At 34.5% G+C, this 19,548-nt stretch overlaps 1 protein-coding gene and 1 long non-coding RNA gene across 3 annotated transcripts; both read right to left on the bottom strand.

Annotated features, from left to right (window-relative positions):
- Positions 1–2,769: 2,769 nt before the first annotated feature.
- On the bottom strand, positions 2,770–3,587 carry LOC132253233 (uncharacterized). The gene is made up of 2 exons (XR_009465054.1): positions 3,177–3,587; positions 2,770–3,087 (listed from the first exon to the last, which is right to left on the bottom strand). It is a non-coding gene; the product is annotated as an uncharacterized LOC132253233 (long non-coding RNA).
- Positions 3,588–8,561: 4,974 nt separating this feature from the next.
- LOC100261816 (disease resistance protein RUN1) lies at positions 8,562–18,559 on the bottom strand. Of its 2 annotated transcripts, none has more exons than XM_010666885.3 (9): positions 17,910–18,559; positions 15,206–16,292; positions 14,698–15,039; positions 14,498–14,600; positions 13,659–14,422; positions 11,961–13,544; positions 11,054–11,892; positions 9,211–9,354; positions 8,562–9,129 (listed from the first exon to the last, which is right to left on the bottom strand). In XM_010666885.3, the coding sequence occupies exons 1-7, from the start codon at positions 18,392–18,394 to the stop codon at positions 11,095–11,097; spliced, it is 5,163 nt and encodes a 1,720-aa protein (XP_010665187.1). In that variant the 5' UTR covers positions 18,395–18,559; the 3' UTR covers positions 8,562–9,129; positions 9,211–9,354; positions 11,054–11,094. The 2 variants fall into 2 exon arrangements, with proteins under 2 accessions (XP_010665187.1, XP_019071780.1); XM_019216235.2 differs by having other exon boundaries at positions 9,211–9,349.
- Positions 18,560–19,548: the final 989 nt, after the last annotated feature.

The following is a 19,548-nucleotide window of genomic DNA, read 5'->3' as shown; positions in this document are numbered from 1 at the left end:
TAAACCTTGAGCAAAGAGTTGTAATTGGAAATAGTCATCAAAACATTTGAAATTATCTTCTAATTGTTGTGATAATTTCACTCAAAAACAAACCAAAACCAAAAATTGGCATATTACATGTGTCTTCAAAAGGGGGACAACTTGTCCTCATAGTCTTGCTTTAAAATGGGTTGAATACCGGTGTAACAAAAAGCTAATCAAAGGATACTTAGATTTTTTCATAATAAGACATCATAGCAACTTAAAAGTCAGACAATTGTTTTCTTGGATGTTGTTTGATAGTTTAACAAACCATAAGAAAGTTGAAAAAATATAGTTTTTTTTTTTTTTTTTTGCTCTTTTCTTTGTGTCAAGTTGTAATTTAAATGTAACCTAAGTAAAGAAATGGAAAACTAAAATTATTTGGTGAAGCATTACACTAGGTAAGGAAGTTCATTATGACTTAAAACTTTTCTAGGTTTTATAAAATATGGTTTGAGGTGAGACAACCCAACTTACTTTGAGTATATCCATTAGCATTAATCCCATCCCCATCACCATTCCTACCACAACACCTCTCTTTATCCCTTCCTCTACCCTCATCCCTCCTCCTGGACGACATGGTTTTTGCCTATCCCTACAGCTGTATAGCGAAGACCATTAGATCCCTAAAGCATAATTTTATATGGTGTTAGTGAACCACATTTTCCATATTACCAAATTGTACACAAATATTACTCGACAACTTACAAAGCTGATAGAATAATATTGAATAAATAAATGTTGAATTGTTAAAATATTATATTAGAGAACTTTCCAACATAACTGATACATGGTAACTATAATAAGGGAGATGAAGAAATCACTTAAATTTCATGCATAATATATATATACTAACTTAAAATGTATCTGAAAATGAAAATTTCAGAAAATGATTTCAGATTATATATAAACAAGGGAGTCATTTGTTCACACCAATTCAAATATGTAAAATATCATAAAATGAAATTTTACCCATTTTGATACTAACATGCATTCTGATTTATGTTCTCACAATACATTAAAATTGCATGACTATAGATTATAAGTTCTTGTGGCACTCTACCAAAGAAGCCAAAACCTCTCAAATAGTATGTTGGCAACGGAAGAATGCAAAAAACAACAAAGATAAGCAAACATGATGTACCATACCGAGATTGGGAGTAAACTGGTAGCAGAACCATGGCTAATTGATAATATCTAGCCAAATTCCAAATTTTATATCTATAAATAAAAACTGATAAGATTATTCAAGAATCTAATTTTAGAAATTATTTTGCTTTGGCCGAATAATTTTAAATAAAAATTAAAAAATTTCCAAATTCAACTGTAGCAATTTCAAAACCATAACCATGAATTTACTCAATGAAATCATCCAAACCAGTTCAAAAAACCACCACAAACCTGATATAAATATCAGTGAGATCAAGCTACAGTTGGGCATGCCACTCTGACTTAACCTTCTTGACTATGGAAAAACCCTATATTCATCTTTGCACGACAAGAATGTGTGATGGCTGAATTGCAATCTCCAGATCCTAAGCAACATTCTAAGCTATCGAAAGGGCTTTGAATCTCACACGTTGTTCATCTATTAGGGTAGTAAGAGTAGGTTTTAGGCCAACTCTGTAATGAGTCTATGTGGTATCTACGAGCTAAACAAAATTACGTTTATAGGATGTCTATGGTAGCAGTTGATAAACTATTGCAGCTATATGAGCACAAAATTCTTATCATTAGATGCGGTCCATCTAATGATTGCACTTATATACTTTCCTGGGACCTATATATCATATTTACTTGTGGCCTTTTCCAACCCCTATTAATAGCATGTCAATATAACCCTAATTTCTTGTAGTAATTTCCTCAAATTTCCCAACAACCAAACAGAGGATTAAAAAACTAGAAATTCAAAGCAATCTTGTCCTTGAGGTCCGACTCAAGTGATAAAGGGATGGGAGGGTTTGTGGGAGGTTCTAGGTTCAAGTCCTAATGGGGACAAAAAATTTACCTATTAAAAAAAAATATATTCAGAGCAATCTCTCTTCTAAATTTTCAAAAACCACAAGAAACCATTTAACAAGGATATCTAAACTTTTGCATCATTAATAAGCTTTGGATTGACCTTTTATGCACACTAATAAATGGTGAAGATACTACTATTGCTAATCTAATCATTATGGAGTGTACTAATTTCATTCATAGGGTACATTGCACTGAAATTTCTATTAATTAGGCAGCAGCAAGGAAGCTAGCTTCTCTTAAGTTACAACATTACCTGTAAAAGATCTGGTATGTCCTTGCTCACACACTCAACTGATACTTGCAAGCAAACTGTATGGAAACCAACATCAGATCTGCAAGTGTATTTGATGATTAATTACTGCAGATAGATAAAAAAGAAAAAAATAAAAAAGAAAAAAAGGAAATCCTCTTAGAGAGAACAACGGGCAATGGCTATGACAAAAGAAAAGCATCCCCTATTGTTTTTCCTGTTAGAATTTAGAATAATATGGTTTATGAGAAAGGAATGATAAGAATTTTGCAGTAATGGTTGACATTATAATTGATCTGACCAAGAGAAATATGCTTATTGAGCGCACATAGTTGAAGAAACGATGCTATAAACCAATTCAGGTTTGCTAAGGTAATGGCCTAGTGGGGTCTTAGCCATTCTCATTACAAGATGCTTGGTTTGTCCTCTTAACACTCCATATTATATTTGAAATAAATTTTCTTTGAAAAAAACAATGAAACAACTAAGGAGCTTCAAAAGCTGTTAACAAAAACCATACAAGTTACAAGAGTTTTGAAAACCATTCCAAGAAGGGTCACAACGAAGTTGTGCAAAAGCAATTAAGCTTGGATCAGACAGAAAGGTGTTGAACAACTGACCAACCATAGTAAAATAAATTGTCACCACAACCTTAATGTGCATTGCTCATGACAGTAATGATTGACATCCTATGGGGCCATCCACATGTGAACAAGCTCCAACCTTCCACTTGATATGCAGCATACCAGAATTAAACGGGTTAGTCTCATTTCCAGAACTCCACCATGGTTTATCTGTAGAAGAATTAACGCTTGGGTTTCGCAGGAACTTTAACAAATAAATGCAAAATATAAGGAAACATGAGAAGTAGCATCTACTCTACCTTCATGAACAATCTCTATTACTTAAGGCCAATACCAAGGGCCACATATACATTCACTTTTCAATTGCAAGTAACATATGAAGTAGTAAATGGTGAAGCTGCCATCTTACTCATTCAACAGAGCAACTAAGAAGATAGGGTCTTTTCAAGGTCAATCTAAGTAGCAAATGAGCAGATAGGATATTATCTCTGTTAATCTTCTGGGGAAGTAAATTGGGACTGAGATAAAGAATCTGAATGCATACTATTCTAGGCTGATGTATGTTATATACCATTGCCTGAGATAATTTTTCATGTTAGTTTTAAGGGAGGAAATACAAAAATCAGGGAATCAAGAAATCCAGCATCCATCAGAATTTCATGCAGTTGTGCAGACTTGCTAATATTTATCTCAAAAAAGCTCAGATGATCGTGGAATTTATTTCAAAACAACATTATGATGTTACCAGATTTACTTTCTGGTAAAAAATCTTTAATATGCTGTCTGCAATACCTTGAGGTTTAATATTGCTAGTTAAAAAATTGTACTCTTCCAAGCATAAATTATAGAATATGCGACTGAATTTTAGAGTCATGTTAGAGTTAGCAAGTGATAAGCCAAGAAAAGAGGAGTTAGTTACTGATCTCACGAGATGAAGCCCACTTGTTGTTAGCTTTATTGTTATTGGTTTGTTATTTTTTTACCAGCTGTTATTACAGCCTGTCTCCATCTATTGCAACTGTGTTTTTTGAACAATATATATATTAAATTTCTCTCTCTTGCTTCTCTAACAAAGAGAGCAGAGTTTCAGTTTCATCTTTTCTATCTTGGTATCAGAGCTCACATTCAAGGTTTGAATTTTTCTTCTCTTTCTCTCGATCCAAACATGGCCTCTACTCCGACACAATCTTCTTCTTCCTCTGGTTCGATTGGATCTAGACAAAGCTCAACAATGGCGTCCATTCCTTCCTATCAGATGCTTAATCACACTCTGCCTGTGAAACTTGATCGGACGAATTACATCCTGTGGAGATCTCAGATTGATAATGTCGTTTTTGCTAATGGCTTTGAGGATTTCATTGATGGAACCTCTATCTGTCCGGAGAAAGATCTGAGTCCAAGAGTGATCAATCCAGCTTTTGTTGCTTGGAGGAGACAAGATCGAACAATCCTCAGTTGGATCTACTTGTCGCTCACACCAGGTATCATGGCACAGATCATAGGCCATAATACTTCTCACTCTGCTTGGAATGCCTTGGAAAGTATTTTTTCATCTTCTTCAAGAGCTAGGATAAGCAACTCAGACTCGAATTACAATCCACAAAGAAAGGATCAATGTCGATGATAGACTACATAATGAAGATCAAAGGAGCTGCTGATAATCTAGCTGCTATTGGAGAACTTATCTCAGAACAAGATCAGGTTATGAATCTTCTTGGAGGTCTTGGATCCGACTACAATGTTGTTGTTACTGCTATCAACATTAGAGATGATAAGATCTCTCTTGAAGCTATACATAGTATGCTATTAGCCTTTAAGCATCCTCTTGAGCAACAAAGCTCGATTGAACAAATGTCTGCCAATTATGCCTCTTTCTCTAATAACAGAGGTGGTGGAAGGAAGTTTAATGGAGGTCATGGACAAGGCTACACTCTAAATAACAATAATTACACCTACAGAGGTCGTGGACGTGGAGGTAGAAATGGACAAGGTGGAAGGCAAAATTCTAGTCCAAGTGAGAAACCTCAATGTCAATTGTGTGGTAAGTTTGGCCACACTGCTCAGATTTGTTATCACAGGTTTGATATCTCTTTTCAAGGTGGTCAGACTACTACTTCTCATTCTTTGAATAATGGGAATCAAAACAATATACCTACTATGGTTGCTTCTGCTTCTAATAGTCCTGCAGATGAGAGTTGGTATTTGGATTCTGGAACAAGTCACCATCTGACTCAGAATTTGGGGAATCTCACCAGTACTTCACTATACACGGGAACAGATAGAGTCACTATTGGTAATGGTAAGCATCTCTCCATCTCCAATATTGGCTCTAAACAACTTCATTCTCATACACATTCTTTTCAACTCAAGAAGGTGTTTCATGTTCCCTTTATCTCAGCTAATTTGATTAGTGTGGCTAAGTTCTACTCAGATAATAATGCCTTGATTGAGTTTCATTCTAATGCTTTCTTTGTGAAGGATCGACATACGAAAATGGTTCTTACTCAAGGCAAGCTTGAAAATGGGCTTTACAAGTTTCCTGTGTTCAGCAACAAGAAACCTTATAGTAGTATTAATAATGCTTCTGCTTTTCATTTCCATTTTTCTAGTACTGTTGAAAATAAAGCAGAGTTATGGCATAATAGACTAGGCCATGTTGCTTCTGACATTGTTTCAAAAGTCATGAATACTTGTAATTTTGCTTCTGGGAAATATAAATCTATTGTTTGTTCTGATTGTCAGTTAGCTAAAAGTCATAGACTACCCACTCAGCTCTCAAATTTCGTGCATCTAAACCTTTAGAACTTGTTTATACTGATATTTGGGGACCTGCCTCAGTTAAATCTACATCTGGAGCGAAATATTTCATTCTTTTTGTAGATGATTATTCCGGGTATACTTGGTTTTATTCATTACAAACAAAGGATCAGGCCCTTCGCATCTTTAAGCGATTCAAGCTTCAAATGGAGAATCAGTTTGACACTAAAATTAAGTGCTTACAGTCTGATAATGGTGGAGAATTTCGATCTTTATGTCTTTTCTTCAAGCAGTTGGTATTGCCCATCGATTCTCCTGTCCATACAACTCAACTCAAAATGGTAGAGTTGAGCGGAAACATAGACACGTAGTTGAAACTGGGTTGACTTTGTTATCTCATGCTTCCTTACCAATGAAGTACTGACACTACGCTTTTCAGACAGCAACTTTTCTTATCAATCGAATGCCAAGCAAAGTTCTCGAGTATGACTCTCCTTACTTCACTCTTTTTAGAAGGCATCCTGATTATAAATCTCTTCGTGTATTTGGTTGCCTCTGTTATCCTTTCATTCGGCCATACAACACTCATAAATTGCAGTACAGATCTGTCCAATGTCTTTTTCTTGGCTATAGTTTGAATCACAAGGGGTTTTTATGTCTTGATTATGCAACTGGAAGAGTCTATATTACTCCTCACGTGGTCTTTGATGAATCAACTTTCCCACTTGCTCAGTCCAAGTCTTCCATTTCGTCTAATGATACTTCAGCAGAAGGTTCTACCCTTGCCATTATAGTTCCTCCTTCTTTTCCTACTCCATGTCTTCTCCCAAATTCAAAAATCAGTCATGCTTCCATAGATTCTCATTCTCTATCCACAAGTGAAAGTCCTATTCCTATAACCTCTTCTTCACCTCTGGACACATCTAGTTCTTCTCCTGCTATAGATTTGCCACCTAAATATGTTCCAGAACCTCAAGTCACTGCTCTTGCTCCACGAATGACAACAAGGTCCATGCGTGGTATAACCAAGAAAAAGACCATTCTTGATCTCTTTGCCATAAAGGTTTCAGAACCATCTACTACTCTCAAACAAGCCTTCAAAGATCCAAATTGGACTAAAGCTATGGAAATGGAGATTGCTGCTCTTCATAGAAACCCTACTTGGGATCTTGTTGAACAACCACCCGATGTCAATGTGATTGGCTGTAAGTGGGTGTATAAACTGAAACATAAGCCAGATGGGAGTATAGAAAGGTATAAAGCCAGGCTTGTGGCAAAAGGATATAATCAGACTCATGGTCTAGACTATTTTGAGACCTTTAGTCCAGTAGTTAAGGCTGCCACTATTCGCATCATACTTACTGTTGCTCTCAGTTTTAAGTGGGAAATTCGGCAGCTTGATGTTCACAATGCCTTCCTCAATGGTGAGCTAGAAGAACAAGTCTATATGTCTTAACCTCCTGGATACTTTGACACTCAATTCCCAAATAGAGTGTGTAGATTGAAGAAGGCTTTATATGGCTTAAAACAAGCCCCACGAGCTTGGTTTCAAAGACTCAACTCTGTTCTTCTTTAGTGGGGATTCAGCATGTCTCGGACTGATAGTTCTATGTTTCTACACTTTGGTAAGGCCACTACTTTGATAGTTCTTGTCTATGTTGATGATATAATCATAACAGGCAGCTCCTCCACACAGATTTCGTCTCTCATAGCTAAACTTGATTCAGTTTTTGCCTTACGAGACTTGGGTTAACTCTCATTCTTTCGCGGTATAGAGGTTTCTTACAATGAAGGTTGTATGACTTTGAGCCAAACCAAATACATTTCAGATCTGCTTCATAGAACTGAAATGTTTGATACCAAACCGACAAAAACACCTGGTGCTGTTGGGAAGAACTTGTCTAAATTTGATGGAGATCCTATGGCAGATGTTACTCATTATCGAAGTGTAGTAGGGGCACTTCAGTATGTTACCTTGACAAGACCTGATATAGCCTTTGCTGTCAATAAGGCATGCCAATTTATGCAACAACCAACCACAATTCACTGGCTCTCACTCAAACGAATACTTCGGTATCTAAGAGGAACAATACAAGATGGGGCTCCTGTTAAGTCCTTCAAGTAACTTGACAATAGAGGGATTCACAGATGCAGATTGGGGTGCTCACCTTGATGATAGGCGCAGCTCAAGTGGATATCTCGTTTATCTAGGAGGTAACTTAGTCTCTTGGTCCTCTACCAAACAAAAAGTAGTGTCTTGCAGCAGTGCAGAGTTTGAGTATCGTGGTCTTGTTTTCGCTACTGCTGAGATTGTTTGGATGCAAGCCTTACTGCAAGAGCTGTGTGTGCCAATACCTGCCATACCTCTACTTTGGTATGATAATACCAGTGCTTACCATATGGCAAAGAACCCTGTGTTTCATGCTAGAACTAAACACATAAAAATAGACCTTCATTTTATACGAGATCAAGTCATGAGAGGAAAGATACAGCTGCACTTTGTTCCCACTGAAGAGCAACCAACAGATTTATTGACTAAGCATCTCACAAGTTCAAGGTTCTTGTCCCTCAAATCTCAGCTTTGTATAGCTCCAAGACCCTTTCACTTGAGGGGGGATGATAAGCCAAGAAAAGAGGAGTTAGTTACTGATCTCACGAGATGAAGCCCACTTGTTGTTAGCTTTATTGTTATTGGTTTGTTATTTTTTTACCAACTGTTATTACAACCTGTCTCCATCTATTGCAACTGTGTTTTTTGAACAATATATATATATATATATTAAATTTCTCTCTCTTGCTTCTCTAACAAAGAGAGCAAAGTTTCAGTTTCATCTTTTCTATTTGCAAGAAATTTATCAATATGAGGATGAAAATTGTGAATCATCCTTAATCAACTCACACATATGACAAACTGAATAATTCTAGCCAAAATGTTATCATTTGCATTTTTTCTGAATGCTCTTTGTACAAGCCAATCAATATTAAAGACTTGAAATATTTCTTGAGATGCACATAAATGAGTGACAATTACAGAGTTGACATTTAAGCAAAGCCCATGAAAGTTTCTGTGTCTAGCATTTTTCAAGAGAATACAGAAAATTTTAAGCAAGCCCATCAGTAAGGTTTATGTCTTAAAATATAATAGTAAAAGCATGAAGCACTGGCAATTTGTCTTAATATGGGATCTCACTACATCACCCCACTGATTAGCTACAGGAAAGTCCAAATCCTGGGAATCAATTAAACATATAGTAAAATTAAATCAGCACTTAATGGAAGGCATAATAAGGACAGTCGGTGACTTATACTTCAAGCAGGAAACATAAGAAACACAAGATATTTACCAAGGGAAATGCAAGCTCCAGTGACATGTGCTTTGTCAAATGCTTCTGCATCTATTTCATCAGTATCACCAATCTAATCACCAACACCTTTGTCCCCATTTTGATAATTTCAGGGATCTGAGACCGAATCCAATATAGAGATGGATGAACCCTATAACAAAACATGTTTATCAAGTTGAAAATCCAGTGAGAGTAAGTTCACCAGTTGACTCATTTGTATCAATAACATTACCTGCTCCACATCATCAATCAGGCCTCACATATTGCAAATAAAAATGTGTATTGAAGGATATCAAGCTTAGACACGATCACCTCCCACTCATCCTGTAATAAGGAAGGTAGGCTCCGACATACTCAGAAATATCAAGCTCCTGCACTAAAAAATTGGACCAACTAAATTTAATGACTGAAATATGAAGCTCCAATACTAAATTTAGGGCTGTTAAGAGAACAAAGATTAGGTAATGGTACAAACAAGAGATGCCACCTATGCCCGTACATTACATATAAATATGTGAACCTGTTACTTAAGTCCTGTATGAACATCAACAAATGCAACAAACCATTGAAAGTGCTACCTAGGCAAGTCAAGTTACCACCAAAATGATAACCAGCCAGTATGAACAACCAATCTATATATTCTTTAACTCAATTGAGTCATGTATCAGCCTCATTTGGATCTTACATTCTTATATTTTAGATGGCTTCATTTTATGCAACTTCTTCAGATAATTTATGACTTCTTCTATGAAATTACCCTCTTTAAGATATATCATAATAATTGTATATATTTTCTTCTTCATGAAACATTATTGCTCCTATATCTCCAATATCTTTCATTGTCACTATTAAGTCTACCACCCTATAAGCTCTGGTAGCCAATTTTTTTGTTTCAAAAGAACCATAAATAATGAGATATAACTAAAAACATTTAAAAAAAATTGTATGACATCATATTCTTCAATAGTCAAAGTTATAGAATATGTTCATAATTTCACTAATTAATTTACCTCTAACATTAATCATCTCGTCACACATATATGAGTCACCACACAATGCAGTATCACAATGAAAACAACATCAAGACTTGGATACATGGACCACAAACTCCCTTCTGACCTAAACCACTAGATTGGTACCAAGCTATTGCACCCTCACTTTACAAAACATGGCACTATCTAATATATATAGAGGTTTAAACCATGATTCCAAATTCAGTGTGAGGAACGGAAAGAGATGAAATAAACATAGCTCTTTATAATTCAAAGCCTTGTTAGGTTGGATCACTGCCCATACTTCCAACATCAGTAGGGTTATGGCTAAATTTTGAGTTATGGTTAGAATGAAATAAAATTAGTATCTTCATCCAATGAGGTTTAATTGTCTTTGGGCAAGAGATAGACATTATAAAACAAGAAGAAAAACGTTAGGCCACTCCTATAAGTGAATTTGATTCACGAGGTTAACTCAATATAGTAGATCTTGCAGCCAAAACAGAGCAGTTTCCGATTTATGGTTTTCAAACTTCATATTGCCCTTGAATTTTTATTTTATTTTATTTTATTTTTATTTATTTATTTATTTATTTTTTGTGTGTGAGTTTTTACTTACACTACTTTTCTAGAAACTAAATTCAAATGGCTTTATAACTTGTAAGTAAAAATACAAATTGGAAAGCTGATAGATCAGAGTGAAAAACAATCCCAAGAGTGGCTCATCAGCACCCTAAGATTTGTCCTACTTTTTGGGCAGTAACACGTCCATTAAGTATACTTGAGAAACAAAAAGGTAGATTTGCTCATTTTTGTACAAAAGTGATATTGAAAAAACCTGTAATACCATATGAGTTTTGCAATTTGAAGGGTCATAATTTTTAGTGAATATGGCTCATGAAAGTGATACACAATGAGTGATAAAACACTTTTAGATAAAAAGATATATAGAGAAGTCTTTTTAGATATCTTTTATCTTGGAAAAAACAAACCAAAAAGAAAAGAATGATAAAAATGATAAAAATTTTAATCCATTATGAATCACTTTTCCATATAAACTAAATTGAGAAAAAGGAGGCTTACCAACAAAGATAGAGTTGAAAGCTTGACATCAGTAATTGACATTATTGTCTTCCACAGCATATGCATTCAATAATGTTGAAAAGAAGATTCAACCACCTAGACATATGGTTCTGTTCATCATCCTGCACATCAGGATCATTACCATTCGTGTATTGCATTATTGGCAAATGGGTCTTCTGTGTAGTATTTTGTGCATCATCACAGCTTCTCCGATCATTAACATTCACATCCTCTACTGTTGATCTTTGGTCACCCAAATTCTCTTGAGAATCACTGTGTTGTATTTTTGTAGGACGGCTATACACATCATTATCAACATATATGAGCTGCATCCCACACTTCTCGACCTTTACCGGTGTACCATTCAAGTAACAATGAAATGAAGCCTTCAAGCGCCTCCACTTATTGGAGTGATACTTTTCCTTAATAGCAACCTTTGGATAATACAACACCCACACTTGACCTGATGCCCCATCATTTTTGTAGCATTCACACCAGGAATCTAAGGACAGATCATCCAAGAATGCAAATTGATCACCACGGAAAGTCAATTCACATTTTAAACTACAACAAGGTAGATCTTCATCTTCTGATATATCCACGGACTCATTATCAAGAGGAATATGAACAGAGAATAAAGCAAATCCCAATAAATCCTTGTTTTTATACCAATACCGAGGAAGCTCTGTTGTTACTCTGGATCCATTTTTCTGATGTCGTATCCATTCTGGAATTCCACTACTTCTTGGAATAAGAATACTAATTCCCTGACCAAAATAACAAAAATCTGGCCACGCTTCTGGAGATGGATCATAGCAATGATTTCCACATTCCAAATCCTGCACAAAAGTTGCATGTAAATTCCATGCCTGTATAAAAAGTCAAGTGCCATGAAAATATATAGTACCTGAATAGCTGATTTGAAGCATTTGAAGAGAGAAGCCCAAAATAGACTTGATGGATTTGATAATGTTATCAGGCCCGTACAAGCATGTACATCTATGGACCGTAGACTTGATGGAAGTTCTGGAATTTCGACAGCCATCTCGCAGTGACTAAATCCAAGCACTTGCAGCTTTGAAAGTTGACTAATTCCAGCAGGTATCTTGCTAATGTGGTTTCTACTTAGTAATAATACTTGCAGTGATGATAGGTGAAAAATTTCATCTGCGGTTCCGTCATCAATTAGATTGCAGTTAGTGAGATCTAATACCTCCAGTGAGTACAACCGGCAAATGTCATCCTGGATTGACCATTGCATTAGATTTAACCCATTCAGATGTAATATTCTTAAGGAGCATAGACCTGAAAAAGAAGGCAGTGGAGGAGCAATTGAACCTAAGCATCCAGCATCAAGGTGCTCCAAACATTGCAGGCTTCCTAGGCTCTTTGGCAATTTGTTGAGTTTTGAACAACCATAAACATGAAGAGTTTTGAGAGATTTCAAATTACAAATGTGGGTAGGAAGGGTCACAAGCTTTTTGCAAGATGCTAAATCCAAAAATTCGAGCCCCTTCAAATTTTCAATTGATGATGGTAGATCTTGTATAGCTGTTCCATGTAAATGAAGCTCTCGTAAATTGTTCATATTCTCCATGACTTCTGGAAAACTTCCTAGCTTTGAACAGTTAGTGCAACAAAGAACTTGAAGGTATTTCAACCTACAAATGCTCCTTGGAAGACTCTCAAGGTTTTTGCAGTTTCGTGTATAAAACTCAACAAGTATGGAGAGACTATCTATTGAGGATGGTATTTCCTTAATAGCAGTACCATCTAAATAAAGCTTCTGCAAACATTCCATATTCCAAGTGTCTGGCATTGTTGTCAGTGTAGGACGGTTATACTCATCATTTTTGGCATATATGAGCTGCATCCCACACTTCTCCACTTTCACCGGCATACCATTGAAGTAACCATGAAATGAAGCCTTCAAGCGCCCCCATGTATTGGAGTGATACTTTTTCTCAATGGCAAACTTTGGATAATACAACACCCACGTTTGACCTGATGCACCATCATTTTCACAGCATTCACACCAGGATGATAAGGACGGATAAATCGAGAATTTAGATTGATCACCATGGAAAGTCAAATCACATTCTAAACTACAAGGACTATATTCATACTTAGATTTGTTATCAAATTTATAGGCAGATCCATTCTCAGATTCATCCTCAGATTTATGAGCCCATTCATCATGATCTGATTCATTTTCAGATTGAATCTCTGATTTATCCTCAAATCCATGTTCAAAATCATCCTTAGATTCGTCATCAAGAGGAACATAAGCCGAGCATAAAGCAAATCCCAAGAAGTCCTTGTCCTCAAACCAATCCTGAGGAAGATCTATAGTTACATGATTTCCCATATTCTCACCCATTATCCACTCTGGAATTCCACTAATTCCAGGAAAAAAAATACTGACTCCCTCTTCAAAATAGGAGTAAGAATAACATACACATAATTGAAATGAACTACCACATACAAAATCCTGCCCAAAAAAAAAAAAAAAAAAAAACAGAAGGAAAAAACAAAAGAAAAAAATAAGTAGCATGAAAATCCATTAATGCCTGCATAAAAAGGACCTGTGCCAAGAAAATCATACCTGAAACTCTGAAAATGATGATGGTAAAAATGACGATGGACTTGATAAAGTAAAATGTGAATTGTGTGCATCTAAAAATTGTAGAGTTGATGGAAGCTCTGGAATTTGTAGAAGGTTCCTGCAGTGACTCAACCCAAGGGCTTTCAGCTTAGAAAGTTGACTGATGCTAGCAGGTATGCTACTAAAATGATTCCAGCTCAGATCTAATTCTTTCAATGATGATAGTTGACAAACTTCACTGGGGATTTCTCCGTCCATTAGATTGCAATTATTTAGGTACAGTTCTTCCAATGATGATAGGTGACAAATATTAATGAGGATCCCTTTGTCAATTACATTGCTTTCGCTCAAATTTAATACTTTCAAGGAGCATAAACCTGACACAGAAGGCAGTTGACAATTGAGATCTTGTAAATAAAGCTTCTGTAAACATTTCAAGCTCTTCAAATCCTCTGGCAGCTTTTCAAGTTTTGAACAGAAGTCAAAATTGAGAAATTTAAGAGACGTCAAATTACAAATGCTTTGAGGGACGGTTATGAGGTCTTTACAATTTGATAAATCCAAGTACTCAAGTCCTTTCAGGTGTTCAATTGATGATGGTAACTTTACTATAGCTGTATTATCTAAGTCAAGCTTTCTTAGTTTTTCCATATCACCCATGATTTCCGGAAAGCTTCTTAGATTTTTACAGCCACCACAACAGAGAGTTTTAAGGCGTCTCAATTTATAAATACTTCTTGGAAGACTCTCAAGGTTTATGCACCCTATCAAAATCAAGGAAAAAAAGTTAGTTAATAACTCTAATGTTTCATGGGGCGAATCAAAAGTAAACCTACAACCTTCAAGAGTTAGTATCTCCAAATTTGGTACACATGAGGGGTTTGGAATCTTGTTGAGATGCTTAGAATGACTAAGATTGATGACCTTTAACTTTTTAAAAAGCTGCAACAAAGAGAAATTTTCTTAATAAAAATTAATTTAAATGAAATGAACTTTAAAATCCTTGTAAAGTAAAAACATAACTAAATAATAATAATACCTCTGTTTCCCAAAGTTGCTTTATGTTGCTACACCGCAAGTTGAGTTCTACCAGGTTCTCTGCATAAAAATTTGATGGTAAAGATTCCAAAGGGTATCCATCCCAATGGAGATATCTCAACTCCTGAGAAGGAAACTCAAAGTCCCTGCAAAAGTGTACTTGAGAAAGGTGCATTTCAAATAGTCCCGCAAGTGTCCAATATTTTACAGCAGAATCATAGTTAGCATCTTGATGGACTTTGAGTAATCTAAGATCATTCATCACTTTGAAAGCTTCGGTAGTAAATTGCAACTGTTTTGATGTTGACATATCTAGAAATATCCCTTTGATTGCTTCTGTCCCCTAAAAAATAAAAGCCAATAATAAGCAAAACCAAAAACTTATAAAAGCTTACAAATATAATACAAATATGTAATTTCTCAACAAAAAAAATAAAAATAAAAATTGCTGAAGATTACAGATATTCTAATAAAATCCAAGTGAGTTCATGTATTTAGCTCTTACGTACCTCATTTCTTGTCAATACACGAAAGACATCCTCACGCTCCCACAATCTACTCCATTTTCCAGGCTTTTCAGGATTTTGTTCACGAACAATATGCCAACCCATTTGTTGTATCAAATCGTGCATATATATCTTATTGTCTAAAATGGTTATAAGACACTTATCACATAGAACGCTGAATCCGCTCTCTGCATAGAAATCACAACCATCTAATATTCTTGAAACAAAATCTTTGTCTTGCCCTTTAAAGAAGCATGCAATATCTAGGAATATCTCTCCTTGTGTACGATCTAATCCATCATAACTTATTTTCAGCACATTCTGAATTTCTTGGATTGGTTCTCTTTCCAACTTATGTAATTCACTTTCCCATTCACTTGGTGTCCTCTCGCATAAGTGAGAACCCAAAACTTGAAGAGCTAATGGGAGGCCTTTAGCATACTTTACTATACGGTCCTGGAGATCTTCATAATCTTCTTGGTGACAAGTTGGTTTAAAGGCATACAGGCTGAAGAGTTGAAGAGCTTCTTCAGAATTCAGTTCTTCAATCTCATGATATTTATCCACATGCAGTAGATGCTTATTTCTAGTTGTTATGAGGATTCTACTTCCTGGGCCAAACCAATCATGCTCCCCCGCAAAGTGATTTAATTGTTCAAAATTATCTACATCATCGAGAACAACAAGAACTCTTCTTAAGGAGAGCACTTTCTTTATCGCATCCATTCCTTCGTGAACATTACTTATTTTCCGATTTTTTCCCTTGTCGATGTCATCAAGGAGTTGTCGTTGTAACTGAAGTATATCAGAATGCTTTTCGGAGTTCTCCCTAACATTTGCAAGAAATGAAGCACCCTGAAATTGATTTGAGATCTTATTATAGAGAGCTTTGGCGATGGTAGTCTTACCGATTCCACCAAGTCCACAAATCCCAACAAAGCAAACATCATTCGAATCAATGTTTATCAAAGATATTAGTTTTTCCAAACGAATATTCATTCCAACTATGTTTTTGCCAACATATAAACTCCTAGGATTCAATCTTGTAATGATCTTATCAGTAATTTCTTTAATAACATTGGACTCAGACCTGCCAATGATAAAGTACAACAAAACATGGCTTGAATTAGAATCAACAACAAGAGATTAACCAAAAAGAAACTGTGAAGTAAATTCTATGATGCTTGGTGTCATCACAACCGAATTAGAAGCAAACAGAATATAAGTTACTAAAAGTGATTAATCCCCATTAATCACAATATAAGTTACTAAAAGGGATTAATCCCCGTTTATTACATATATGTAAGTGCACTTGACACAAAAATGCAAGAGAAGTAATGAGTGTTTGCATTATTTATGTTATCTTAATTATGCTCCTCAATTGTTTGGAAGGTAGCCTATGTAGGATATCTACCATTTCCTTGTAAATAAATCTAGTATAGTGTTAATTAATGAGCTTTGGTAGACTAGTACAGGTTTTCCTAGTGTCAAGTACCCCCATCCATGCTTCCCAATTGAATAATGTATTCATTGCTTAGAGCATAAATTATGAATGTCTTCCATGATCACATCTTTCTTTTACCATTTATTTCACAAACAAGTTGCTTTATGATTTCCCTTTTGAATTCTGTTTGTCTCTGTGTTCTTTCAACTTACCAATTGGTATGTAAGTCTCAGGCATTGGCTCTTCCACATTTTCCCAAATGGCATAGACTACAATTATAAGGGAAGTTAATATCATGCTTCCCACTCGTTGATGAAAAACCCAGGAGCAGACCAAGGTGGAAAACAATAAGAATGCTTTTAGTTTAAGGAAAAAGATCAGGCTTTGGCGCTTTTATTTCCAGGAAACACAGGATAATTGAGACTGGTTATTAATCATTTTATTCATTTTGAGAACAATTAGAGAGAGAGAAAAAAAGCCTATTTTAGAAGGATATATGGGTGGCAGTAATAGTCCATGGACCTTCTATGGGGAAAAATGGGTTTTGATCCACTAATTAAAAAAAAAAAAAAAGTCTCAACTTTTATAAATCAATTTTATTTTCATCTATTTAAAATTATTTTAAAATATATTCACTATTTCATAAGTCACATATTTATTTCTTAAAATGACTTGTTACTTGTCATGATATTAACACCAATGGGCAATTTTTTTAAACCGATTAGAATAAGAAATTGAAAAATACAATTAAAATTTAAAATTTTTAAAACTAAAAATATAAAAATAAAATATTAACTTTCACTTTGTTAAATGATACTAATAAAAAATCTAGATATCAGAAAAGAGATGGAAATACAAAGAAAATTAATATTTTATTTTAAAAATATTTAAGTTTTTGGGTTTTAATTGTATTTAATTTATAATTTATTTGTTTTAATTGTATTTAATTTTTAAGTATTTTAATTTTAATCATATTTTTAATTTTTAAAATTTCTTATTTTATTATTGATGTCAACTAATAAAATTTTTATTCAATTTTATTTATAAAAAAAAAAGAAGAGAAGATGAGTATATTTATATAATGCAGTATTTAAAATAATTATTATTGAAAAATATTTCATTTCCTTTTAATAAAAATGGATGTTTTTTTTATATATATTTTTTAAAATTAATGAATCAAAACAGCTTTTCCCCTTCTCCTTATTGATACAAGTAAAAAATAAACTAATTAAAAGGAAAGCGAAGAGGGGAAATTATAGTTACTGATTATCACGTAGATGCCAGCCAGATAGATTGCTTGTTTCTGTCAAGGCAGTCCTCCACTTCTGTATCTTCTCCCTTTTCTTCAGATCAGCATCCTTTTCATGATCTGCAAATGCCTCTCCATAACTCCCCATTTGCTTCCGCACATGGGAAGGATCGACATGGTAGAAAACTGGCAGAACTATTTGTTTCCTTTCTGTCATACACTCGATGATTTTGACCAGTTCGTCCAAACACCATCTAGATTGGGCATACTTTTCTGAGAAAACAACAATAGAAATCCTTGATTGCTCAATCGCTTTAAGGAGTCCTGGAGCAATCACATCTCCTCTCTCAAGCTCTTCGTCATCTCTAAAGGTGTGGACGCCATTATCTCTCAGTGCGGAGTAGAGGTGATCAGTGAAGTGGTAGCGGGTGTCTTCTCCCCTAAAACTTAAGAAAACATCATAAATCCCTTCATGGGATGAAGTAGAGGGTGAAGCCATGATTTGATTTTCTTTTTCTGCCAATATTGAAATAGAGCCCAGGAAGAAGTAGTGCACCCTCAATATTGAGCAGGCCTAGAAGAAAGAAGACGGTCTTTGGGCGTTGGAGTGGCTTTGGTGGCTTTTCAAGGAATCTTGATGACGGTCGGCGGGAAGGGTTACAGTAACAAAAAGTAAAATAAAAAATTAATTAACTCATAAATTTTGCCAAAGGGAAAAGGGTTACAGTGTATATGGTCATGGTGAAGACAAGTAAATACTGATTTTTTTTTTAAGATAAATATACAATCCTTACATAATGTCTCTTCCACAATAACTAAATTTTTAATTGGTTCAAATGTCTCAGGCCCGGGGATGAAAAATGGGATGGGTTTTTTCAGATACCGGTCATGCTTCTAAAATGATGATTTAAAATTTAAATAAATGGGTTAAGGGTAGATTTGAAATATATATATATATATATAAATTTAGAACAAGCTTTAGTGTTACTTTCTTGTCCGATTATATATAAAATTTAATTTTTATTTTTTTATTTTTAATATATAATAATATTAATAATAATAAAAATATTTTTAAATAAAATAAGTTATAAGGAAAAGTATAATATTTTAATTATTTATAAAATATATATTTTTAATGTAATTAAAAATTTTTAAGAAAACAATTTAAAAATTATTCAAAAAAAAAAAGTTATAAAAAGCGGGTATGACGATGGTTGATCCCAAACCCATCCCATTGCCATATCTGAGGCTACAATTGCTGGATTCACATGCCCCAAGGCAACATTAATTTCCTCTCTCAATGCATAAGAATGTGATCTTAAATTATTATTTTTTTCCCTCATCCGGGCATTCTTCAATATCCTTCTTTAGTTTGTATACAATTGTACGGCATATTCCAGATGTATGTCTCTATATTTGAAAATGGTAACATTAAACCCAAAACTGAAATTTCCATCTTACAATAATTCTTAATATTTTTAATTTTAAATTTCCATCTTATGCAAATTTCATAAATTTGAAAATATATCATATTAAGTTTTTCCAAAATTAAATTATATGTATGAACTTACAAAACTTTCAAAATATTAAAGTCATTATAAATTTTATTTTATTCAAGTTTTTCAAAAATAAAAGCATTATTGATTTTATTTT

This window comes from Vitis vinifera, chromosome 18, assembly GCF_030704535.1.
Source record: "Vitis vinifera cultivar Pinot Noir 40024 chromosome 18, ASM3070453v1".
Lineage (NCBI taxonomy): Eukaryota > Viridiplantae > Streptophyta > Magnoliopsida > Vitales > Vitaceae > Vitis > Vitis vinifera.
Note: the sequence above shows the minus strand (reverse complement) of the source record. Positions and strands in the feature narration are given on the sequence as shown.